This window comes from Natator depressus, chromosome 2 (assembly GCF_965152275.1).
Source record: "Natator depressus isolate rNatDep1 chromosome 2, rNatDep2.hap1, whole genome shotgun sequence".
Classification (NCBI taxonomy): Eukaryota; Metazoa; Chordata; order Testudines; family Cheloniidae; genus Natator; species Natator depressus.
The window spans coordinates 133,860,400-133,886,824 of record NC_134235.1 but is presented as its reverse complement, the minus strand read 5'-3'; the positions used below and the strand labels follow the sequence as shown (position 1 = coordinate 133,886,824).

Here is a 26,425-nt window from a genome sequence, read left to right as displayed (position 1 = left end):
ATAGCAGAGATAGATGAAGATGAGGCAGAGAAGCTAAGTTATTTAACAGAGGAAGCCAGCGTCAGGCTGGGATTAGAACTCAGTCTCTGCTTTTCCATTTTATGCTCAGACTACTCCACAGAAAATTTAAAGATGGAATCATAATGCATTAAGTTAATTCCACAATCACATCTGTTTTTTCCACAGGTACTCTGCCCCTTTCCGTGTCCAGGATGGATGTGCACAATGAGGAATGAATAAGATTTCACGGGCAACCTTAGTTCTGGCACTTACTGAGTGTTTGGCTTTGCCACCTAAGTAACATGCATTTAGCATAGTTTTTTTAACATAACATATTAAGGAGGCTTGGCTGTGATCCATTAATGCTGACTTCAGTTTTGAACTTAAAGCAATGATTCAACCTCTTCCGCATGAAAAATATGTGCCCCTAGACTAAAGCACATACTTTTGAGATACAGAATGAATTTTCTGACAACTTTGAAGTAAAAATGGGCCATAAGAAATTATGCATCCAGTATCAGATTTTTGCCCCCATAAATCTCAGTAACAGAACACCATTCCTCAGAGTCCCCACATAGTTAAAACTCACTACAATTCTGTGTATAGGCTACTTTTCTTTTGTGTTGTTTCTTTACGAATGTAAACTCATTCTCTCCTTGATCTTCTTCATAAGTGAATTTTTCTTTCAGCAGAAACCTTAACTCTGCCCTGCCATAGTACTATGCAAAACCCATACAATTAGGATTAATCTATTTTAGAGTTTGTGAATCCAGAAGCTGATTTTTCAAGACATATTTTCCCCTTCATAGGGTCATTACAGGAAAGAATTAAGAGTGCCTTATCTGTGCATTTCCATACCTTAATATATTTGGATTTCTTTTCAATTCAGCCTTAAATCTAAATTTCCTAGGATTATGATGCTCAGTTCTTGGAAGATGACAACATACCTGTAATGCAGTTCACCCTAAATATCTGATATGTGGCCTCAAACTTAACTACATTTTGATGTAGTGGGTGTCTGGTTCTATAAAATTTCTTCTTAATCCCAGGCAATTAATGGTCAGTTTATGCCCTGAACCATGAAGGTTCACTATCCCTATAAGTTTTGTCCTACATTTTCAAGAATGAACACATGCCTCTCAAGAAACATTTTTAAAAGCCCAATTTTCAGGAAGTGCTCAATGCCCACCGTCTGAAAATCAGTCCTCTAAGTTGTCCCAAAGGGTATAGCTACACTGCAATTAAAAACTGAAGCTGGGACGTTTCAACTGACTGTACTGTGTCAACTGATCGACCGTCTCATCCTAGCATAAGTAACTGTAGATGATGTCATCCAAATAATTACTACTTTGAGTCTCACAAAGAATTCGGCATCATTAATAACCTGATAGTAGTAGTGAATTCCACAAGTTATGCATTACATAGAAAGTTATTTCCTTTTATCATTGTTAGCTACTTGCTTTCAGTTTCATTTAATATCTTCTTGTTCATATATTACGAGAGTCAAAGGAGTACTGATTTACCTTCTCTAAACCATTCACTATTTTAAACAAATGCTCCTATTTCTACAACATTGCCTTGCTTTCGTAAATGTGTGTCACATATATAACCATGCAATGTTTGGTTTATTTTATGCGTTTAGTAAAATACTTTTACTATGACAATCATTGTATCTGAACAAACCCCAATCCAGGCAATTTATGCACGTCATTAAGCGTTTGCAGGATTGAGGTTACGGAGTTTTCATTAAATTTTTGTAGAAAAACTAAATAAATGTTAAATACGAAAAACTAAAATGTGTTTATAAAAGGATTTAATCAAGAAGGCTTATAAACTGTCACAATTCAGCTCATTAGTGACTACATGCATATTGTAACCAAAGCTTGTTATTTTTAAAAAAGCTAAACTAACTTTAAAAAAATAAACCCAGTGGGCTAAATTCTACTCTCAGTTATATGCAAGCAGTCTCACTAAAATCCATAAGGTTGTACAGGTATACAAATGAGAGGCGAATGTTAGTCAGTAAAATTAAGCTACTTAAAGAGACAAATTCTGCTTCCGATCACTTTTCAGTATGCAGCTAAGGCTTCAAATTCAGTTGTCTAATGAGGAAATTCACTTGACCCTAGATTTAAGATGTGGTCTGTTTCTCTCAAGTAGTTTCAAATGAATATTGCTGCTGATGTCATGGTCTTAATGGCATTGCTCAGCATTCGGCTAGTTCCCTCTCCTGCTTTGGACTATTAAGCCAGGATTTCATTTTTATTCTCTTGCTTTTAGTGTCTGATTATTATTTGGTATTATGTTTACTTTTGTCCTAGCTGTGAAGTTACAACATTACTGCCACCACCAGTCTGACACTGAGTCAGAACAGAGACTGCTGTAATTTTTTTTTCAAGTCAATCTTTAGACATTATGAATAATGCTCATATGGTTTGAAATCCAGGTCTGAATAGCATTAGTCAAGTCCAGCTGTTGAGAGCTCACTGTGACTGTGTTCACAAGTAGTATTTTTTTCTTGGTCTCCCTTTGAGCCAATAGACATCAGCCTAATAGAACCTGAAAGTATCTGCATTCATCCATATCTGCATCAATACCACACAGGCATGTTTTGATTAAGTTAATTCCAGATCGGCTTCTATCACCACAGCACTACAGGACAATGGGTAACATTTACATCAAGAGCAATACATTCTGAAATGCAAGTGAGCTGGTGTTTATATGTTTGAAAAAGCGTCATTTGTATTTGGCAGTATTTCAATTTAGCGGGAATTGCTGATATAGGTCAGTATCCTTTCCCATCACAAAGGTGATTAGGCCCATTATAAGAAAACACATGCCCCCAACTTTGAAGGATTATTTCGAAGTTCAGGACAGGTAACTCAGGCTACCTCAGCCCTTATGTTCCAGCTATGTCACAGTGAAATATATCTTTTTATCATTGCTGTTGGTGCTTTGGTGTGACTGTCAACAAAATGCACATAGTGAATAATTCCAAAGTACCTCAGAGGCCTCAAAAACATAAGCAAGAAGCTGCTATTGCTATCTTTTTTTGGGGGGGGAATTTAAGGATAATCCCTATCTTCAATAGATTGGCATCAGTTTGAATTATAAAAACACTGAAAATGGTTAAGTTCCAGAACAGCAAGCTCAAGGACACACTGTGCAACAACATGAGTATCATCTTGGCTTCATGCGATTATCCTTAGGGTTGGCTGAAATCTTGTGGAAGCTGGTAGACATAACTGCCACCCTTCATCCAGGATAAATTCTGGAAAGCTATTAAATTCCTTTCTGGAAAAAGACAGTTGAAACAATAGGAACCATCACCCAAACAAAAGTCATATGCAAGGCTGGTCAGGAACCTGAGCTATATGGATGGAGGGGTTTCACTGGGAGCTCAATATATTGTTACTGAGTACAGTAACTCCCCACTTAAAGTCATCCCAGTTAATGTTGTTTCATTGTTATGTTGCTGATCAGTTAGGGAACATGCTCGTTTAAAGTTGCCCAATGCTCCCTTATAACGTCGTTTGGCAGCTGCCTGCTTTGTCCCCTGCTTGCAGGAAGAGCAGCCCGTTGGAGCCAGCTGGTAGGGGCTTGGAACCAGGGTGGACCAGCAGCCCCTTATCAGCTCCCCTAAGTTCTCTGTGTAACAGCTGCTCAGTTCAGCTGCCAGTTCAGGTGTCCCTCCCGCCACTGCTGTGTGCTGCTCCTGCTCTCTGCCTTGGAGCTGCTCCCCGGAGCCTCCTGCTTGTTGTGCAGGGGGGCAGGAGAGGGGTGCTAATCTCAGGGTGTCCCCTGCCCCCCCCCACTCCTGCCCCCCACTCCTGTACCCCATCTCCACAGAGCAGGGGCGGGGGACATGACAAGGCTCAGGATGGAGGGAGCTTGCTGGCAACAGCTGCTGTCTCAACTTGCTGATCTACGTAAAAAGGAGTGTACTTAGAGTGGGGTCAGTGTACTTAAAGGGGCAATGCACGTCTCTCTCTCACACACATGGTGTGTGTCTCTGTCTCTCTCTGCCATGCTGTCTCCCCTCCCTCCATTCGTGCTGCCTTGTAGAGTGTGAGGCTACATTAACAACAGTGTGTTAACCCTTGAGGGGCTCAGCCAAGAAGCTAGTTCATCATTTAGCATTAAGGCATCCCCTGGGAAATATCCCACCCTCTGACTCCACCACCTCAACCAAGCTTCACAAGCATCATTGCAGTGTACAGTATTCAATTGTTTGTTTAAAACTTATACTGTGTGTGTGTATATATATATATGTTGCAATGATGATATATATACAGTCTTTTGTCTGGAGAAAAAAAATTTCCCTGCAACCTAACCCCCACATTTACATTAATTCTTATGGGGAAATTGGATTCACTTAACATCGTTTCGCTTAAAGTAGCATTTTTCAGGAACATAACTACAATGTTAAGCGAGCAGTTACTGTATTGTTTGGGTGGAGGTGTGTGTGAGAGAGAGGAACAAAAACACCATGGAAAAATACATGAAAGGCAGCAAGGAAACCCCAGAGACAGCTGAAGAAGCACTTACAGCATGATCCTGAGAAAAGCTCAGAGCACTTCTGGATAGAGTGCTGACTGGAATGAGGCTTACTACTTTGAGTCTCACAAAGAATTCGGCATCATTAATAACCTAATAGTAGTAGTGAGTTCCACAAGTTATGCATTGCATAGAAAGTTATTTCCTTGTATCACTGTTAGCTATTGGCTTATACTCTGTATATGTGTGTGTGTGTGTGTGTGTATATATATATATATATATATAAAATATAGTCTTTTGTCTGGCGAAAAAAAACTGTCTCCTGTTTTGTTCCTACTGTTATCAAGGAAACATGAGTATATCTACATTCTCTGTAAATAAACAAAACTGCATCAATGAAATGCCTGACTCCAATATCCATTTTTGGTCCCCACTGAAACAACTCTCAAGACCCAAATATTACCTAATCATCTGGATCAAAATACAATAAGCTGTTCACATGCTGTGCAGGCAAATTATCTGCTGTATCACCTAATTTTAGGCAAGCTAATCAGCTATTTGTCCAGATATCATTTGTACTTGCCCTGGGTTTCTAGACAATAAGATAAAAAGGACACACACTGATTTTCTTAATGGATCCAGAATTTAAACTCAAATTAACAGATTTATAAATTCTCAGAAAATGCATTCTGTACCCAAAAAGTGCAGTCATGATACACTGTATTTTTCATACCTAAGAGGATTAATCTCTGCACTAAGTATAAAATGGAACTCAATCTTACCTGAGATGGCATGGCCAGCCCTTCTACAGTTTACCTAATACTTCAGAAAAAAATATTTCTTCTCTGGCCAACTAGGTATGAGAAGTTTTAGACCAAAAGGAGTTTTCAAAGCAAGTCAGAAAGGGGGCAAAGAAAGGGGGATATATGATCAGATTCTGTCCTATTTTACATCCTGTACAATCCCATAACTCCACTCTTCGGCTGAAAGCTCTCTCTCAAATTTGATAATGCAGTCACAACCATGACTTCATATTATCACTGAGATCTAGCGCTTCATTCTATCACTGAGATCTAGCACTTCAGGGTTATATTTTCAAAAAGGGGTTGAACAAAATACATTAACCCTTTTTAAATTAAAGGATGTTAACTTATTGGATATTAATGATGATTAATAATCTGAGTATGTCATTTTTTTAGTCTTTAAAATGCAACATTGACCGAGGACTCTAAACAGTTTAACACCTGCCTTTTCCCAATGGGCAGGAATTCTTGCATCATACATGCAATCCAAAGCATCCCTCAGATTTTCACTCATGATGATGGTCCCATCAATGGCAAGTTTGAGATCAGTCAGAGTGCTTCGCACTAAGGTGATAACCCTCTGCATTCTGTCTATCTCCTGTCTCAAGAAGATGTTCATAGGCTGGAATGGTCCCATCTTCTGCAGCCTTTCCTTTACCTGTCAAGAGAAAGCCAAACAAAGCAGATATTCACAGAGAAATCAAGAGAAAGTTCACTTTATGGCAAAGTTAGATACCAATACATGGAAAGATCAAATCGTTTTCATTACATGGTTATAAGTAAGGGTAATCAGCTAGGTAGGTATTGTCACCCCTGACCCAAGCAGTAGCAGATCACAAGGCCCTTGTTCGTCAGCTCTCCATTGGAAGAGACACCAGTGATGTGGAGTCCAGGAATATTCCTGACATAATTTATGTACACTCTACCCACCACCCCTGAAATAGAAAGCATCACGGCAACTTGTAGACAATTCCCTCTTTCAGAGATCTCAGCCTGAATACCAGTGCCCGGTTCCCAGGGAGCAACTCTGCACCAAAACCTGAGTCTAGTTTGAGAACTTAAGGTAGAGCCCAAACGCCACAAAAACTCTACCCTTCTACTCTAATAGTATTGTTGTGGGTTGGCTTAAACCATGGTAAGGTTTGAGCACAGCTTGTCTTTCATTCAGGGTAAATGTAAAGAAGAGGCTGAAACAGTAGCATGAACACCCAACACATAGGTACATGGTAGTGCTAAAGTAGAGAGGAGAGAGAGAAGCTGTCAGGAAGCTAAGTAGACCACAACAGAAGCACTGGTAACATGACCCTGGGAGGCAGCTAAGAGAGGAAGCTTGTCGGACATGCATGCTGGCTGGAAAGGCAGATTTGGAACAGTGAGCAAAAGAACTGTCTCCTGATTTTTTCCCCCCTGTGTTCAGGGAAAGACAACTCAGTGTATCACCTTTGCAAATAAACAATATTGCATCAAAGAAAATACCTGATTCTGTCACTATTTTCTCTGTCTACGGAGAAATAAGGCACAGGGCCACAAAAGTTTGACCAGCCACTTGGGTCAAAGGAGATCACACTATTAATCTCATATTCTAATAAAAATAAGTTCTGCATCTTTTCATGATAACTTTGTAGAAGCCAAAATGAGAAATCAGCATGAAGAGCGCAAATGTAATTAATTTTTTAAACTTCATTTTATATCCTCTGTGGTGGTGGTTATAACATAGTTAAGGAAAATTGTTTTTAAATGAACCTGATAATGACCCTTCAGGGCAGTGTGCAGATCCTGATACGAGTCACCTCCTGAGTCCTAATTTCACCTCCCATTGACGAGGCAGCTTTGAGCACAGCTTCTGTCTTTCATTCAGGGTAAATGTAAAGAAGTGGCTGAAACAGTAGCATGAACACCCAACACATAGGCACATGGTAGTGCTAAAATAGAAGCTGACTGAAGAACAGCAGGAAGCAGGAAGAACGGCAGCTCTGGCAGAGATGAGCTCTCCAGTGCCCAACAGAGGGAGTGAAGGTGTTATCAGAGGAAGGGGTGCTGCACTTGTCCACACTGTCCCTTTAAACCCTGCTCAGCCTCTCTAGCTTATTGAGCTGATGATAAGGGTCAAACTTGTGAGATGTCTAGTTTGACATCTCTAGCTTCCTGAGAAAGATTACAAGAGACAAGGCTTTGTAAACTCGCTAGCTCAGCAATTTAACCATCGGGGTCTATGTGGCGACACAGGGCTTTTTAAGGTTACTGGGTAAGTACTCCTCCTACCTTGCTGGGATGAGGGTCAGCCCTCTCTGAGGTTACTGGTTGACGACCTCTAGCTTTTGGGCTTGTGTGAAAGCTCAAAAACGTGTGAATCCTCAGCCTAAGCACTACAAACTTTCCGGGGGGGATAACAAAAGGCACAAGTCTTGTGAGCTCAAAAGTACTGCTCTGATTGGATATCAAGTCTCAAGCTTCAGAAAAGTTTCCTATCTCAGCTTTTATGGCTTGCTGAGGTGATAGTGCTCAGGCTTCTGTGAGATCATTAGCTCAGAAATTTCAGTGTGCTAAGCTGATGCCAAGACACAGGCCTGTGGGAGGTCACTGGCTCAGCAGTTCAAATTAGAACGGGTGGCTCCTCATTTCTGGAAGGTTTGTCATCATTGGTGCTAATTATTGTGAGATGACACTTACATCATACCTGATGGAACACAGCACAAGTAAGATAATGGACAAGGGAATAACTATACTTGAAAAGAGCTGGGCCAAACCCAGCCAAACAAGAGTGTGCACACATGCACATGTACACTGACTGTGCAGCGTGTGCATCTAGGCATATGCCACTACGGTCCTGTCTGTTCACTCTCCCCTCCTAAATTCTCCATTCTGGTTCCCCAGATGCTAGCTAGGGGAGGGTAAGTTAGTGGCAGTGTTTCCTCTGCACAGTGTGAGAAAGTGTCTATTGCAACTATAACTGAAACCAAATTCATCGCAATTGGGCTACTAAGCATTGTTGTTGAGTCAGTAGTTAACTTCCCTGGGTTTGAACCACTGTAGGTAAGATGAAAAGTTCCATGCACACATAAAATATAAATATATATTTCGCTCACTCACACCCACATCCACACCATTGTCAATCCCGTGAGCCATTCACTCCACAGAAACACTATAATATATGAAAATAAATTGCTACAAGTATCTGCGGTTTCTATGCTGAACCGCAAAGTAACAAAATTTAGGAATTTTAATTTACAAAGACAGCACACGTTTTCTCTCACAATGTTACCTAGTTTAGCTGATGAAAACTGCTGATCTCCCTCAGTGTAAATGGAAAATCAACAAGTGGTTTAATTTTTAGCAAAGCAATAATGCCCCATCAGTACAATTTTAGCAACTTCACTATGAACATTTACATCCCATTCAGGCTTCCTCAGTATATATTTTTAAAGCATTTGTCAGTGTAAATGGATTCACAAAAGCTTTTCAAGAAGGTTATATGGGACTTTTCTTGGTTTTCTGCACATACATAAGGCAAGACAGAGCAGATGTGATTTCTGACAGGATTTCATAAACTCACTTCAAATGGTGCATAATCATTAGGAAGCTTCTCCAACATATCATCAGCCAATCTAGCTACCACCGCCTCTCTAGTCTCGCCTCCTCCACTGGAACTGTCTTTAGGTTGAATACTGAGGATGGTATCCAACACATCCTTGGCAAGCTTGCTCTGGTAAGTGATATCAGCATTGGGATGCAGCCCAAATACCTCAGGAGTGTCGTAAGCAGGCAGGCTCTAGATGATCAAACACAAAGAATTGTAATTGGAGGTAAAGTTCACAAATACCAGCTGTAAAAAAGCCAGAGGACTAAAAGCAGTTACTATCCTATAAAATAAAAAAAGCTTTATTTTCCTAATTTTGTCATCCTGTGATGCTCAATTAGCAGTCTTCAATGCAAAGAATCCAGTGCTTCCTAAAACCTAGTGCAAGCACAAACCCTACTGACTGCAACTACTTAGAATGCAACTTCCCCTTATGTCTGAGTAGTCATTTTCCACTTCAGATTCCCCTAACATCTCCTGTGAGGAAGTGCCAAGAGCCTGGACTCCTTTTCTCTATTTCTCCTTTGATAATGGTCTCTCTAGACGGTACTTCTCTGAAGGGACTTAAAAGGAAAAATAAAGTGTAGAACTACTGGAACAGCATTATTACGCCTTCATCAGCAGATATTTAGGCAAGTATGCCGACAGGAGAAAAATCTGCTTAGACTAAAACTAAAGGAAGATGCTGAAGGGTAGAAAGAACTTGGATGAGTGTTTATTAGTATTGTTTTCATTTTGGTAAGAGCTTGGTAGTGTACAAACCTGTATGTACTGAAGGTACTGATCCACTGTGGTACATTTGGGTATGCTGTATCCTTTGTAAAAGCAGAAGTCTTGACTGAACATGTTTTCACTGAACCAGACCTTAGCAAATGTGTTCAGCAGTCTTTTGTCATAGTCATCAGTCACTCGGCCTCCATACTGGATCTCACCTACCATGTAGCGAACAGTATTCCAGGAGATGCCCTAAAACAATGTGCAAACATTCATTGTGGCTAAACCTCCCTGAATTTCATGCAGAGCTCTGTTGACATCTTTGTGTGTTTGTATACATACAGTATTGTATATAGGCCCAGATCATCTAACCCTCTTAAGGGCAAAAGTCACTTTACACTACCCTTGTGTTCCCCTGCTTGAGGCCAGCTCAATCCTCACGCAATTTACAGCAGCTTAAGTCACAAGGGGCTGTTTTGGCAGCTGGGATACCTGTGGCACAGCTTCACTCCAACCATGCCATTTACAATGGAGGTGGCAATGAGCTTTGCCAGAGAGGCAGCTATGGTTCACTCCACTGTTTTGGATTCTCCCATCCAGAAACATCTTCAGGAGGCTAGGTAAGCCAGCTTTACAGTCCCTTTTTGCTGCCAGAGTGTCACAGGAAGGCCACAGAAACCTGGAATAGCTGGTCAGTCGTAATATGCTTTCTGCTTAGGTCAACTAAACAAAATCCACCACTGTTGCAGTGCAGCAATAATTAGGATTGTTTTTATAGACTCCTAACTCCTCTGATATCCCACTGTATTTGGTTTTTAGGCAGGGGATATATTGGGGTTCAGAAAATTCATCGGCACCTTTAACTTTCACTAAATTAGTACCAACAAATTTCAAATAACATTTTCCTAAATTTGATACTCTCCTCACAGATGCACATGTACAGCTTGCCATCCAACCCATTCCCCAAAATTGGGGCGTGCATGGATACTGCTTTATGTGAAGCACTGATTTATGAACACAACGTCAAAAAGCAAGTGCTAATGCCATTAAATCAGACATAATTGAACTATATTATTAAAACATTTGTTATAAAACAGAACATTATTCTGAAATACAAAAACCAACTTTTAGCTATTTTAACACTATCTCACAGTAGCCTGGATCTCTTATTGCTGCTGCTAAAGTCTGGTCCTTTTTTCTTGAAAACAAAACAAGTCAAGCACGTGCAAAAGGGAAGAGAAAAAGAATAGCAAAATAAAGCAGTTTCTATATTTGGTGTTGACTCTCAGTTGCAACCTCAATGTTGGAAAAACACAGGCATCACACTTGGTTTTATCAGCCTTTCTGAGACCTGGCAAACTTACACCAGCATCAGGTAAAGCATTGCTTTTAGCTGCCCCTCTGCTCACAGGCTTGCAGCAGTGTTGTAAACTATATAGCCTTGGCCAGCTAAGCCAGACTCTTTTTAGACAGAAGGCAAGAGGAGAGAAATAGGAAAGAGAACAAATAAGTTGGGGAAGGAAAAGGATGCACCAGGAGGGGGTGAAAAAGTCTCACATCCCCAGTGGCGTTTGGGGGTTAGCTGGAGCCAATAGTGTCATCTGAGTCCCTCACTCTGCCTCAGTCTGGTCCGGACATCTCAGGATTAGGATGACAAAGGCCCAAGAGTGTCATGGTGGACTCTGGGGTTCTAGGAGATAAAGGGGATGGAAGCCATAATGATAACACTCGCTCCATCCTGTTTGCAAGTATTTCAGTCAGACATAGTCTACTAATTTCCTACTCCCCCAAAGTCTTTCTGAGGATCCCAAAAGGAGAGCAATGGGTGGAATAGCCCTTCCCCTCATTACTTTGTCCACCAATTACATCTATTTTCCAACACACCAATTTTGAGTCACTGATTTCTGGTCCCACACTTTCCTTCTTTAGCAAATACAATCTCAACACAGTCCTTGGGTTATATCAGTAAGCCTTTTTGTTTGGACTAATTCAGTCTGTTTCTCTTGTGCGCTTTTCCCCCCACACCAACATTTATTGTTATAGGTTATTTTAACATTTTGTGAATTGTTAGTCACTTTCTACAGTTAGGCTTGGAACTGGGACAAGCCTTCTAGGCCCCAAATATTGCTGCAGTTTACAGCTCCCCTTTTTTTTGCCTAATTATATATATTTTTGGACTAATAAAAAAGTAGCCACCACAAGCATAAGTAGAAAACATACGGATGCTTAAAAACCGGATTTTAAAAGTTATCCCCCACTGAGCAGTTGCATTTGTATTTCAACATATGTAGACAAGTGTTTTCAGTGCTGTGGGCACTCAATATATCTAGAGTTAAAGAACAAGTTTTTTATGATCTAGCATTCATGTTTGTATTTCAATTGTTTGGAAGCATCCATAATATTCCAGTGACCCAAACTATTGAATTAAGTACCTTCTTAATGTCCATGTCATCTAAATGATTCTGGATGAACTGCACAGTGGCATTAAAGTCAGCCTGGTTAAACTCATAGGGGATGTTCCAACCTAGTGGTCCAAATTTGCGTCTTTCTTGAACTGTGGAGTGCAGGAAACCAACAGCGTATAATAATGGTTTCCATTGCACCATGTTACTGACATCCAGGAGATCCTGGTTCACACCTGTTGGAAAAAAGTGGACATCACAAGCCATAAGCTACCAGCATTTTAGTTTCAGCATGATCCATTACTAAAATACCTCTGGTGGTGGTACTTAGTTAGCTTTGAATCTCTCCAGAGATGCATTTACTATATCACAAAGCACTCTAGTCTGGAGAAAGTATGCTACCTCTTTTTAGGTAGCACAAGTTAGCATAAAGTTCAGAAATATAAATGCACGTGTTACAGTGCACATCTGGTGCATTTATCGTAACAAGCCCTTTGAGGACAGGAGATACAACTTTTTAGTTCCCAGAAAAGCAATTAAAAATCATCGCTCTGGCATGATAAAAATCAGCATATGGCCTTTCATCATAAAAAGTGAAAGGGTGTTCAATTATTAAATGAGGTATTAAAAAGCATTTTTAAACAAGACACTGGAGGTTATAATTTGTGGAAAAAATATTCCTGTTTTTATATCAGATGAGTTCAGACATAACTTCAGCAGCTCTCCAATTTCTCTCAATTTTCTTATCATCTGGCTTCATCTTAGGGCCAAGTTGTGCCCTGGAATCAACATGCACAACTTTTGTTGTTATCAGCTTCAACAGATAAGGTCTGCAGGCAGTGTCCAAAATTTCATCCTGATTCTACCAGTAACTGCAACATGATCACATGGTGACATAGGTGGGGCTGGAAGGAAGAGCCTATTTAATTGTGTACCGCTAAAAACTATATTTTATTCCCTGTTGATTTTTTTCACTCACCACCATATGTTCTCTTCAGACCAGCTTTGAGCCCCTGTGGAGGTTCATTGGTGAATTTAATGGACATTTGAAGAAGGGTAATGGGGAACTGTCGGTGAACCTCAGTGGTCATCCACAAGCGGAAGTCCTCATGGACAGTCTCAGTTTCTATAATAGTGTCCATCAGCTCATCCAAAAAGTCAAGTCCTAGGTGGCAGTTCTGAAGAAGTGCCCATCCTCCCTAGTGCAACAGAAGAGAACAAGATGTGATATGCATTTGTGTGGTATTAAAATTTATTTTCAAACTGAAAACACTAAATGATATTTTATTTATCATTAAAATTAGAAATGTATCAAACAATTCTAATTTACAGCATGGTAATCAAACATGTCGAACACCTCATGTGCAGCAAGGTGGGAAGAATTCAAGTAACATATTCCTCCACATTCCAGTTCTAAGCTTGTCAACTCTTCACCAAGTCCTCATCAATTCAAACTAGTGTCTTTCAGAACTTTATATTTTCCCATGTAAAACTCAAGAGCTGGCAGCCAGTTCACATGCTAATTGTACAACTAAGAACATAAGAACGGCCAAACTGGGTCAGAACAAAGGGCCATCTAGCCCAGTATCCTGTCTACCAACAGCAGCCAATGCCAGGTGCCCCAGAGGAATGAACAGAACAGATAATCATCAAGTGATCCATTCCCTGTCGCTCATTCCCTCGCAAACAGAGGCTAGGGACACCATCCCTGCCCATCCTGGCTAATAGCCATTGATGGACTGACAAAGTATTTCCCTTCTGCAAGAAAATGCTAATGATGGCCCATGCTGTATGACAAGAATGGAGAGTTTACCACTTGCAGATGTGTGGGGATGACCCTCTGAGTGTCCTTTTTTATACTCCTCAAAACAAGGCCTACTTAATCCTCCAACATATATCCTTGATTCTCAGCTTTGATGGTTATGACCTGTCCATGATTCAGATCAGTGGAGCCATTGAACCTGCTGTCCTCCATTAAGTAGAAGTTTTGTTTCCTTTTCACTACAATAAAAGTATTCCTGAAGATCACTGGGCTAGAAGTGCTAAATCAGTGAGTTCAGAAATACATGCCTTGACATGCTAAAGCTTCTAACCTGGTAACCAGCCCACATATTACAGACACTATGATAGAGGTATCCTAATGAGCTAGTGACCTGATCAACCCAGCAAGCTGGAGGTGCTAAATAGGGGTTAAAGCAAAATAGACTGTATGGGACCACAGCTCCTCCCTCCACACACACACCTTCTGGATTTGGGAGAGTTATGTTCCCTCTTGTTCTGCCTCTAAAACATCAGGGAAATGAGGCTTCATATTTACTCACCCTTTGCTGACTATGGGTGTGGGAGAGGGACGCTGACTCCTTGCAGATACATTTATTTCCCCATTCGCAGTCTCTTCCTTATGACATTTCCCATGACCAGGCTATAATGTCACTTCACTACATAATGATAAATTATCACCAGAAGGTGGCCTCCTAATTTTATGTATTTTACATTGCTGGGAGTAAGGTGGCAGCTATCACTCACTGCTTCCAAATAGAGCACAAAGAGCTGAAAGCCTCTGAGCTGGGCTCAGCTGTCCATACATTTACGAAACAAGTGTCCGTTTAACTCATTGCTCTCCTCTTCAGCTGAAGTAGTAAGATTATAATGATTTCGCTGCTACCATAAAATGGATTGCTACTGTGCAAAAAATATATGTATTATTTTCCCCTTTGAATTGCATTGCAGTCCTATTACACATGAGCACTTTCAATTGCTAATTTGTATTAATAAAAACCTTGTTCTCTTTCCTCCCCAGAATGTTTACAGATAATTTCCATTCTATGAGTATTTATATTAAAAAGCATTGCATTAAGTCCAAAGCAGACTGTGAAGAGTTACAGGGGGTCTCACAAAATGAGGTGACTGGGCAACAAAATGGCAGATACAATTCAACATTGATAAGTGCAAAGTAATGCACGTTGGGAAAAATAATCCCAACTACACATATATAATATAATGACAGATTCTAAATTAGCTGTTACCATGCAAGAAGATCTGTTACCATGCAAGAAGATCTCAGACAGTTGTGGATAGTTGTCTGAAAACTACAGCTCAATGTGCAGCAGAGTCAAAAAGGCTCATATAATCATAGGAACCATAAGGAAAGGGATAGAAAATAAGACAGAAAATATATAGCTACTATATAAATCCATGGTATGCCCACACTTGAATACTGTGTTCGGTTCTGGTCTCCCCATTTCAAAAAGGATATAGTGGAACTGGAAAAAGGTTCGGCAAAGGGCAATACAAGATGATCAAGGGTATGGAACAGCTTCCATATGAGGAGAGATTAAAAAAATTAGGGCTGTTCATCTTAACGAAGAGATGACTAAGAGGGGAGAGGTCTATAAAATCATGAATGGTGTGGAAAAAGTGCATAGAAAAAGTGTTATTTATCATTTCCCACAATACAAAAACCAGGGACCATCCAATAAAATTAACAGGCAGCAGGTTTAATACAAACATGAGAAGTACTTTTTCACATTACACAAAATTAACCTCGGAACTCATTGCCATGGGGTGTTTTGATAGCCAAAAGTATAATTGGGTTTAAAAAAAGAACTATATAAATTCATGGAGGATAAATCCATCTATGCTTTTGTGTCCCACCCCCCCATTTTTTGAAGCCACAAAAAAGGGGCTTGAAGTAATAAAAATAACTGGTATTATTTGGAAGATGAGTTACAGAGGCTCTAAGCTATTTAGGACAAACTCCATTTCAGTTTTTGAAGCTGTAAGGCAAATATATAAGTGGAGAACAAATTAAGACTCTTTCAAACTTATATGCTTATTAGTCAAGATGGTCAGAGATGCAACCCCAACCCAGAGTGGTTGCCAGAAGGAGAAGATGGGGTGGAGCTCTCCCTAACTGTACATTCTCCCTGAATCTCTGGTATTGGCTACTGTCAGAGACAGAATACTGAGCTATATGGACCACCAGTGTGACCCACTATGGCAGTTCTTATGTTATGTATTATTTGTTCTTTCACAGAAAATCACAGATAGATAATGTGCTCTCTATAAGAGACATGAAATTTGGAAGTTCTCTCAACGTTTACACGTTGTGTCAATATTTGTCAACAATATAGTAAAATAAATTTAAAAGCATCATATGAAATGCCTCTATACTAATAGTTAATGATTATTAAGTCAGATCGTGAAGTTGTCATGTCATAATCAGTTATGAAATTCCCATTAGTCACATGCATTTTGATTGACTGGCTTTATATGGTGTGAAGGACCCTTTGGTTTGGATTTTATCACAAACTCTTTTGCCCCAGTCTACCATTGTATGAGGCAGGCATATTGTTTTGGAATTCAAGTTACTTTTATAAAACAATTAGATCTACATGCATCAACAGTCTATCAGAACGCTTTGTTTCTATTCAGAGTTATAACACATTGCATGTTGTAACCACGCAGTGACAAGACAACAACAATTCAGGTTTTGCCTTACATGTGCCATGGTCTGCTGTAGAAGTTTACGAGCATGGACTTCTTGTCCCTGACCCATGGAAACATAACGTGTCTCTGTCTTCAGTCTTTTCCCCAGAGCAATGATTGAGTCGGTAGGATCAGAACCCATTGAAAGAAAGCAGATGAGAGGAGTACGTGGATCTGATTCTTCCCATGTCTTCTCCAAGTCCAAGATGACTCCTTCTGCATATTTCCCCCCCATGGTATCTATGATATACTTCCTGGCCTGTATTAAAAAGTTCAACCACATCTATTATAGTCATTCAAATGTTGCTTTCTATAACCTGAGGCTGCAAGTTATACATAAACTTATCACCAAAATTAACACTACATTTTATCTTATAGAAACAGTATATGTAAGATAGTCAATATATAACCACCATATGCAATGATGTGGCCTATTAACAGTTGACAAGATGAGGTTTCAACATCCCAAAATGCAATCTAGGAAAGGTACACCGTCAGTTTAGATTTAAAATCAGACTGCCATAGGAGGAAGATATCATGCTTTTGTGCCCCCCCCCTTTTTAAAGCCACAGTAGTAATCAAAATAACTGGTATTATTTGGAAGATGGAAGATCACAGAGGCTCTAAGCTATTTAGGACAAACTCCATTTCAGTTTTTGAAGCCGTAGGCAAATATATAAATTGAGAACAAATTAAGGCTCTTTCAAACTAGGCTGAAGTGATCTCTGCTCTATCACTTCTCTGGCAGTTGAGTTCTGGATTTACAGTAGCTACCAGTTTAATGTACAAGAAAAAGGAAAAATAAGTAATGAGTCAGTTCTCAGAGACAAAGGCATTCAGGACTAGAACTGGCTAAACTTCAGTTTCACTAGACATTTTAATATTTTAAAAAACTGGTTTTGTTCTAAAGTATAACAAAACCAAGTTTTTCACAATTTCTCACAAACTGGAAATCCATTTTAGGATTTGGAAACACTAACATATGAGCAAGAACATTGATTAGCACTTCAGAGGAGTCATGACTTGGAAGTCATGGCTTGGTGGTCACAGAAGAGCAGGTGGCTAGTGTTTAAGATCAACTGGCAGCTAGAAAGAAACGAACATGGAAAATTATTTCTTCTGGTTGTAGACCTGAGCCAATAAAGAGGGAGGACGAAACCCCTTGGATTATTTAAAAGACAGTGGGTAATTAACTAGATAATCACTTATTTAGTTTCCACAGTTGAAACTAAAAAGAAGTCACTCATTGAGCACTGGAGAGAAGAAACAAAGTACACATGAAACTAACTGTAAGGAAGCCTCCAAAGACAGACCCTTCAGAAGTGAAAATAATAGGCTTTTGAAAACTGTTACCCTCAAGTAAATTTGTATTTATTCTCTAAATCCAAGTACTGTATGATCATAACAAGATAAGCTAGATTCACCATGAATAGGGCATTTCTGTTTTTGTGAGAGGAATAATCTGTACCAGATTAAGCTCTGGCATTGAAATCAGTCCCCTAACTTCAATAGAATTTGTATCCATCTACTCCAGAACTGAATTTTTACATCTATCAAAAATCCAGAGAGGATTGCAATGCCAAGAATTAAGTTCTGTGAAACAATATACGCAACTTAACGGTAATAATATCATCCTAGAGTTTAATTCCAGCCTTCCACATCTCAGTACGGATAAAATTTCTACAGTTTCTTGGGTAGGTGAGGCAGTAAATAACTGAAAGGATCCCAAGTTCCAGGCAGAATACTGAAATTTCCTCAGAGAGAAAGGAAAGTCAGTGGGCAAATTAAAACCTCAGATAGAAGGAAGAAAGAATCCAAGCAAACAATAATAAAACTAGATGTGCTATGTATGTAGATGGTACAGAAGAAGCAGCCACATCTGAGCAGTTATACAAAATCCAGAGAAGTTAAAGTTAAAGAAGTTTTACCTCAAAAAAAAAGGTCTAGCTTCTGAGCAAGCATGTAAGACAGAATACTATTAAGCACATTTGCTTAGTACAGTAAGGAATCTGTAGTCACAGCCTTATCTGTAAGATGTGGTTTACAGCTGATTTTGCGTTTCAAGATTGTACATATTGCTTTTCTTGAAAAGCTTTCATCTTGGACTAAAATTTAAGAAGCGATATACACATACATATGCACATAGGTGTACAAACTTTTTTTTTATCAGAGAGAGAGAGAGAGAGAGAGAGAGAGAGAGAGAGAGAGAGAGAGAGAGAGAGAGATTACCACTGAGAGATATGTAGGTAACAGAACAAATTTAATGTTAGGCAGAAAACTACTTGTGGGATCCAGTGTAAGTGGGAAAGCTGACCTTGCATTTGATTCTCTGGTAGTGTAGATCAATAACCAGAAACAAACACATTTAGCAGAACAGCATAACACAAATAGGAGGTTATGAATATGCTATGGACATAAGATATCACTATCATACTCTGCTTAGAATAACCTGTAGGTAGAGGTTAAAAGAAAATCAAGTTTTGAACAGGTCTGTCAACTCACCAACAATGAACAGGTGAGAGTTGTGTCTTCCCCTGCTCAGTGTCAAATTCGCGGATTCCTCGAGAAACTGACTCAAGGGCCTGTGCCCACTGGGCTTTGAGAGTGGGTGGGAAGGGGTTGCAGTTTCACCACAATACTCAGTATCATTGATCCAGATACTCACACCATTGCTCTGTTAATATGAACTCACTCATTCTGGGCCAATTGCACCCTTCTTTGCAGCACCCACAGGATGGGGTGTGGCCCGGGGGAAAAGGGTCTAACCAGAGTTGGGTTTTTTTGCTGTAGCATTTCCAGGATATCCAAATATTTACATATTTTCCACTTGAAGCATATAATTTCTGTATTTCTCTTCTCATTTTCCATGGAAACATTTGGACAAAAACCACTTATCTGGTGCATTTCTGTACAGTATGAAATGAGGATGTGCTCAAACCAAATACCCAAAAAAAAAAGAAAAAGAAAAAAAAAGGTCTTAAATGACCTGATTCTCACATAGTTTAACTCAATAGCAAGAAGGAGATACAGGGCAGAACGTAAGAACATATAAAGTCAAATAAGCAGAATGGTGTTTAAATAACGTTTTTCAAAGTTTTGGAAGAGATTTCAGCTAAACTTTAAGGTGGCGATGAACTTCCAGCTAGGATTTCTGTTACATATTAATGAGGCCGGCAAGCAAATTTCTATTTCACTGACAAAGCAATGTGAACTGAGCACAGTAACTCCTGAGTTTAGGTTTCGACTCTATGGCAGTCAATTTTTCCATCTGAAAAGAGGGATCATCACACAAAGGGATACCCCCGTGATAGCTGTATGAATTAGTATAGATCTGTAAAGCACTTTGAAAAACTCCCAAGTGCTGTTTAAGGAACAAGGATTATTAGAAGATAATTTTAGTGCTATGTATGTAAAGTTTTACTCTGATGCTATATTATATATTTGATAAAATATATTCAAATTTAATTAAGCAATTCCTACAGGAAGTTATTACATCTGAAGGAGCAGACAAAAATATGCCTACGGGTTAATGTACCTGAGCTATGGTTCTGTCAGGACACCAGGATCTAATAAGGAGGAGACGTCTGAAGCAGTCCAGAGATTGATCATAGCCACTGGGAACAAGTTCTTCCTCTGGATTCTCCTTATCAAACCAGAGTTTCCATTGTTTCTCTGTTCTTGAAATCTGTACACATAAGGTAGAGAACCGCATCTCACAATATAGAAGGAGTCACACTGTAACACACAAACTCCAAAACTTTCCGTGAAGGTCAGACATTAGAGGCATATCCATGTTTATTTATTAATCTCTGTTTTTATAGGGTTACTGTGGATATTAGAGGAAACAAATTTTTAGGCTGAGTACAAAAAGAGGACTATGCATTGATGCCCTCAACCAAACTACTGTACCAAATATTCACCAGAAAGCATTTGGAAGGGCAGTCAAAACAGAGCACTCTAAGAATGCAGGAAAGCTTGCACTCCCATGGGAACAGAGTTAAGGTTGTGTTATGTAGTGGAGGAGAGTTGGGAAAATGTTAAGGGGCGTATGTGTTTGTGGATGAAGGACAGAAAATATGTATTACTAAGTGGCCTCTCTTCATTTACTTGCTTTCCTGAGTTCTTTCGTGGGCATATTGTGTATAATAGCCTTAATTGTTTCATAGCCTAATTTTGTATATTAATTTCATTCCATCCTTCACAGATGATTATGGACATGGTCAAATACTTAATGATCATCAGTTGCTCGGTGGCTCTGAATTTATTGGACTCTTCAGAGAAACTGTTACTTACTTGGTCCAAAACATCTGAGAATTGTCTAAGCTTACTGAGTTCCACCAGGTTCAGCCAAGTCATATCCAGGATCCATTTAGATGGCTTAGGAGGACAAGCTTTAAGGTCCAGAGAAGCGCCACCTGTGAGGGGTAAGGCTATAATTAGAACCTGTTTAAAAAATAGAGTGTTCCAGCAAAGCAATATTTTGGAAAAACTCATCTAAATATTGAGACCATATTCCATGCACTTCTCATAGAATCATAGAATATCAGGGTTGGAAGGGACCTCAGGAGGTCATCTAGTCCAACCCCCTGCTCAAAGCAGGACCAATCCCCAATTTTTGCCCCGATCCCTAAATGGCCCCCTCAAGGATCCCAAAATGGCCCCCTCAAGGCCCCCACAACCCTGGGTTTAGCAGGCCAATGCTCAAACCACTGAGCTATCCCTCCCCCCACTACTACTTCTGTAGTAGATGAAAGCTCTGAAAATTTTCAAAAGGTCTGTTCTCAATTTAATTTTATCAGAAAAACTTTAAATTTGTATGAACAAATTTTGAGAATTGAAAACATGAGGCATTTCAACCAAATCTGGTTTTTTTACACACACACACACACACACACACACACACACACACACACACACACACGAAAAAAAGATTTTTGAACATGCAAGAGCCCTGTCAAAATTGAAATCTAGTTTCACTGAACTGACAAATCTTAGTTTACACAAGATATTTTTTAAAAAAAGCTGGCCTTTTAATTTTTACTTTTTTGTGTGTGTAAAATGAATACAGAAAAAACTAAATTATTCAAAGCTCAATTATCCAAAGGTCATTTATCTCCCCTGAAGTTCACTTCAAGCTAGATTAGGATGGAGGAGGAAGATCTACCTGAATCACTGACTTCTTGAAGAGAAATGGGCAAGGAGAAGCTATGTTGTGTATAAAATCTTTTGCACCAACTTCGGTTAGTCAACACTGGAGAAGCCAAGTATCAACTGTAGTCTTGTAATGAGTACATTTACCACACATCTTGGACCACCTCATTTCGTCTCTGCTTACTAGTTTGCCTCCTGAAGACTTTTTCTAACACTCCTGTGCCTTGAGCAGCCTCAAACAAACTGCCATTCCTTGAAGCCAACCTTCAGTTCCCTTCAAAAGTCAGCCCTGCCTGAGGGGCAAGATTCAGCATGGACACAGAAACAAGTTTTCCTTTTAAACCATAAGAGTGTTGTCTGTGAAGTCTACTACCTTAATGGGCTAGAAACAGGACCAGTATCCCCTGGGAAAGGGGGCAGGGAATGATGCTTAGCTTCCCAATGGGGGCACATGGCACTTGCATGAGGTTATGTCACTAAAGTCATAACATTTTTTGTACAGAAAAGCTTTTTAGGTTATTAAGAATTGTTTTACATTATTTTCAGTTTCACTTCCCCTGTGAACCCTCTGCATTTACTAAAAAGCCAAGGGTCCTTTAGTGTCCACGTCTCTTTTTTCAAATTCTTTGACCAAAAAACACACGCATGCTGGATAGTACTTGGACTACCTACTGCAAAGTCATCTGGAATCCTGCTATAATGAGATTGCTCTTTCACCTTTTATCACCTCTTTAATTCCCAACACCTACATTATTGAAGTTCAATATTATTCCCATAAATTATCAGTACAATATGATAATGAATCACTAAATGGGATATTTAGTGTGCATTCTTTAACTCCTCTGATTTTTCAGAAACAGTAACACCTGACAGGCGGAAAAACTGTACCTATAGAAGAATGACTCATAGATATTGCACAATAATGTATTTGCACACTTTCTAATTATACAGATTTTCTGACCTTTAATAAGTGTCAGGAACTCTTCATGCTTCACTCTGTTTCTCTGCATGTCTATTTTCAAGGTAAGCAGTAAGGTGAACAGGAATTTGTGCTCCTCATAAAGTCCCCTGGCAGCATACTTATATACTTCATAGGTCATATGCTCAATTATATTAGCAATTCTCTTACTCGTAATTGGGCTCTTCACAGACCTGTTCAAAAGGAAAATTTAGTTCAGCGCCTTTATGGTTTAAGTTTATAGAAAGGATTTTCTGGAAAGGAGTAGGGCAAGTATGCAGGAAGTTCTAGTTCATCATCCTGAACATCTCAAAAATGAATAGGTCACCAAGATATATTACCAGACAGCAGAATACTAAAACAGACTCTAAAACTGAAGCAACTTATCAGAGTCCTTACCACTGACTAGATCTATTTGCATTGGAAAGAATGGTCTCATAGTGGACTAAAAACCTGCTCATACCAAAATCAACAGACAAAGCTTAAGAAGTATTGGTAAGCAAGTTCTTTTCCTAGTTCTCTGCTTCCACATGTGATAGCATAATGAAATAGAAGCAGGAAAGCCCCATTTTCGGAGGAACACTGTAATTCAGTTTACAACAGTCCTTTTCAAGGGGAAAACAGTCAGCTGATCTTTCAGTAATGTTAGTTACCTGGCTAGAGAAAGGTCAAAGAGTCCCAGAAACTGTCGAAGAGAAGTCTGATACATCACATTGACCATACTCATCTCAGTTATAAGGAAATATAGGATGCTCCCTCTTGTTGCAACTGAAAGATGAAGAGAAAGGCTGTGCTTAAAGCAGAAAATGCAAAACAAAACAAAAATGCAGATCTCTAAACTGAGTGCATCAAGTATAACAATGTTAATGACGACAACTAACAAACTTGTAGTTGCTATATCATTAACCATTCATACGTGGTCTAGTGTTAATTCTAGTCTCATTTACAGGTCAGTAAATAATTAAAAGCGTGTTTTCTATAACTAGTACATCTGATGCAACACCCAGTTTCCCCATATGAGTACACTCAGAGGGTATCTAAATGCTGCATTCGGATACTCAGATCAGCACTTAAATGTACAAAATCTTGTTGGTTGTGCTTAAGCGCCAACTGAGTTTCCAAATGCACATCTTAGATATCCTATCATACCAGCCATAAGAGAACCAGGCCAACTACATTGTAACTCATTTTACTCTAACCAGGGATTCAGCAGCCAGAGCTTTCCAACATTCTGAAGGAGTATTGCCATTTGTTATGACCAGGACGTGAGCAGGCTAAGCTAGCGGTCGGAGCAGGAGTCAGGTTACCAGGAGATCAGGAATGGGCACCAGGTTACAGACAGCAATCGAATAGAAAAGTTGAGGAGAAACCAGGGTCTGAAGCCATGTCTAGGGTCTATTCTAGTGCAAGCGGGGTCTGGAGCAGAAGCAGGCAGGTAGTCTGTGTTGTTGTTCATCAGATTCCCTTTATGGCTTCCTGGTTTATATACTGGCCAGCCACTGGTGTGTGAGGGACTGCCCCACAGGCCCTGCGGGGTGGTACTTCCTGTCTAACCTAGCTTTACAGGGTCCTCCCACAGATGCCCAGCCTAAACCTCCAGTGGTGATACGGAGTCATCAGCCACACCCCTATGGTCCCAGGTTCTAACCCTGCATGTTCTTACACTATGTAACAAATACCATTTCATGAATCTCTCAAAATGCAGAGAAGTCCCAACTGAACACTACCTGGAACTTTTCATTCCAGAAATACTAATCCAAAAGTAAAGCACAGAATACAAAATGTATAAAATATGTAAGGACCTTGCCATTGTTCCAGAGGAGGTCTCTTGACTTCAGTGATCAAACTCTAAAATTGCTAAGATTTATAATAAATTAATGCATTCTGTTAAAGACACCACAATGTATCTGTGTCCCCTTGTTACTGCAGTCTTCTACATAAGGATAATGTGTAATCACGTTCCATTTTTAACTATTGAGCTAATTTAGGAGCAAAGTATCAAGAATGAATGAAGCATTTACAATACTACAGTAGTGCCCAAATAAAAGCTCAACACATTAAGACTAAGGGATGTTAGGATGATACAGACAAGTATATGCCCTTTCCTCAACACTGATCAGGTTGGCAGCCTACAAAATGCCAAAATTTTGTGGGTTGGAAAGTAGTATAAAACTGGGCTGTCTCTTCCCAGGTCACTTTTTAGATCTGCACCCACAATGTATACAGGCACAGAAGTTAGCCCTATAACTGATTTTTCATTGGGAATTGGTAAGAGTTCAGCATGTGATTCACACAGCATAAATTGATATATTTTTCCACAACAGATCAATATGCTATTTGTCTTATCCATTTCATTTACAGGGAAACACAGTTCTCCTGTTATTTGTATAATCCCTTTTTTCTTCATGCTCTCATCCTCATTTCTCCCACTCTAGCATTGTTCTTTTTTCATTTGCTTGTCACATTTGTCTTTCATTATCAGGGATTCCAGCTCACCGGGTCTGTACTCCTCACGGGCTGAGTTGATCTGTATTTCAGTCTCAGCAGAAATCTGCAGTTTTTGTGTCACTTCCTCAGCAGTCTTCTTGGTGTTACTCAATACAGTGATCAGACTCTCATCCTCCACCAGAGACCCCTGTGTGCTTGTCAGTCGATAGAGCAGGTTATCTTCTAGCTCTTTCATCCTTCTCTTGTTGGCAGTCACATCTTCCATGAGATCAGTTCTCTCTTTCTCTAGCTCCTGTTACAGTGAAAAGCAATTCTCGAGATCAGCCCATGTTTACCAAGAGTAAATTATTGTTCTAACTACCAATGATACAGAGTGCTCTCACTGAAACTAGTTTAAATCTGGAGTAGCTTGACTGGAATTACTTCAGATTTATATTTAGTCTCCCTGAGAACAAATTTGTCCCAATATCTTACCCCTGTTTTTTTTAAAAAAGTGTGTTACCTAGCACTTTAAACAAGTTTATACTGTTAATAGAAATATGCATGAGATTCACCATTCTATAACCAGAAAGACTTCAGTTAGTCACATCCCAAGAATATTCAAGTTAAATCCACTTACAAACTCTATCGACATTCTTTTAATAGTAGGGCCCAATGGTAAAACTAGCTACCGCAAGACAATGAATTGTATATACATATCACAGCTGTAGGATGTGGCCAAGAACAAAATCAGTGGATAACAGAGGATAATAGAAAATATCTTACCCGTAATCAACATTTCTCCAATAGACATCTCAAATCTAGCCTGTTGTGTTCTAACTTAGATCTATTTGTATAGGCACAAGCTGCAACACATCCACAAATACTAGAATCCCATAATTCCTCAGGCACTAATCCAAATGGGTTCATGCTGCTTTGGCATCCCACCCAGAAATATCTAAGCACTGAAACTACTTAATTGGGTAAGAGGTGGCACCTGGTTAGAATTAAAAGTTTGCAAAGAGAGTTTTGCTCTCCGTTTGTTTCAAGTAAGAGACTTTCCAGACAAAAGTGACAAAAACCAGGACAGTCTTCAATAAAGCTATGATTCAGGAAGGTACTTTGACATATACTTCACTAAGTGTGTGTAATCTCATAATCTGGAAGAACCACATTCCCAGGTATAAAGAACCTTTTGGCAACTTTTGGGCCACCTTGATACAAAGACCTCTCATACTCAGACTGATTCCTCCCTAACAAACTTGTGGCCGCAGAGATGCTGGCAAGAGATTCTACAGTACCAGAGGTAATACTGAGTTATTGTTTGGAAGCCAAATTTATTCCCAAGCATAAAGGAAAATTCTAATTATTTTAGCATTCCTTGCATCTTACTTATTGATATTAAGGT

The 26,425-nt window shown here is 39.5% G+C and overlaps 1 protein-coding gene across 1 annotated transcript in view; it reads right to left on the bottom strand.

The window, feature by feature from the left end:
* DNAH5 (dynein axonemal heavy chain 5) overlaps positions 1-26,425 on the bottom strand; it is a 235,436-nt gene that overhangs the window by 19,431 nt on the left and 189,580 nt on the right. The window contains exons 66-76 of the mRNA XM_074945024.1: positions 25,087-25,330; positions 23,244-23,358; positions 22,594-22,784; positions 20,775-20,896; positions 20,017-20,166; positions 16,495-16,740; positions 12,973-13,192; positions 12,024-12,229; positions 9,640-9,843; positions 8,854-9,069; positions 5,746-5,958 (exon numbers count right to left, since the gene is read on the bottom strand). Coding sequence (XP_074801125.1) covers positions 5,746-5,958; positions 8,854-9,069; positions 9,640-9,843; positions 12,024-12,229; positions 12,973-13,192; positions 16,495-16,740; positions 20,017-20,166; positions 20,775-20,896; positions 22,594-22,784; positions 23,244-23,358; positions 25,087-25,330 — 2,127 coding nt within the window. The remainder of the gene's footprint in view (positions 1-5,745; positions 5,959-8,853; positions 9,070-9,639; positions 9,844-12,023; positions 12,230-12,972; positions 13,193-16,494; positions 16,741-20,016; positions 20,167-20,774; positions 20,897-22,593; positions 22,785-23,243; positions 23,359-25,086; positions 25,331-26,425) is intronic.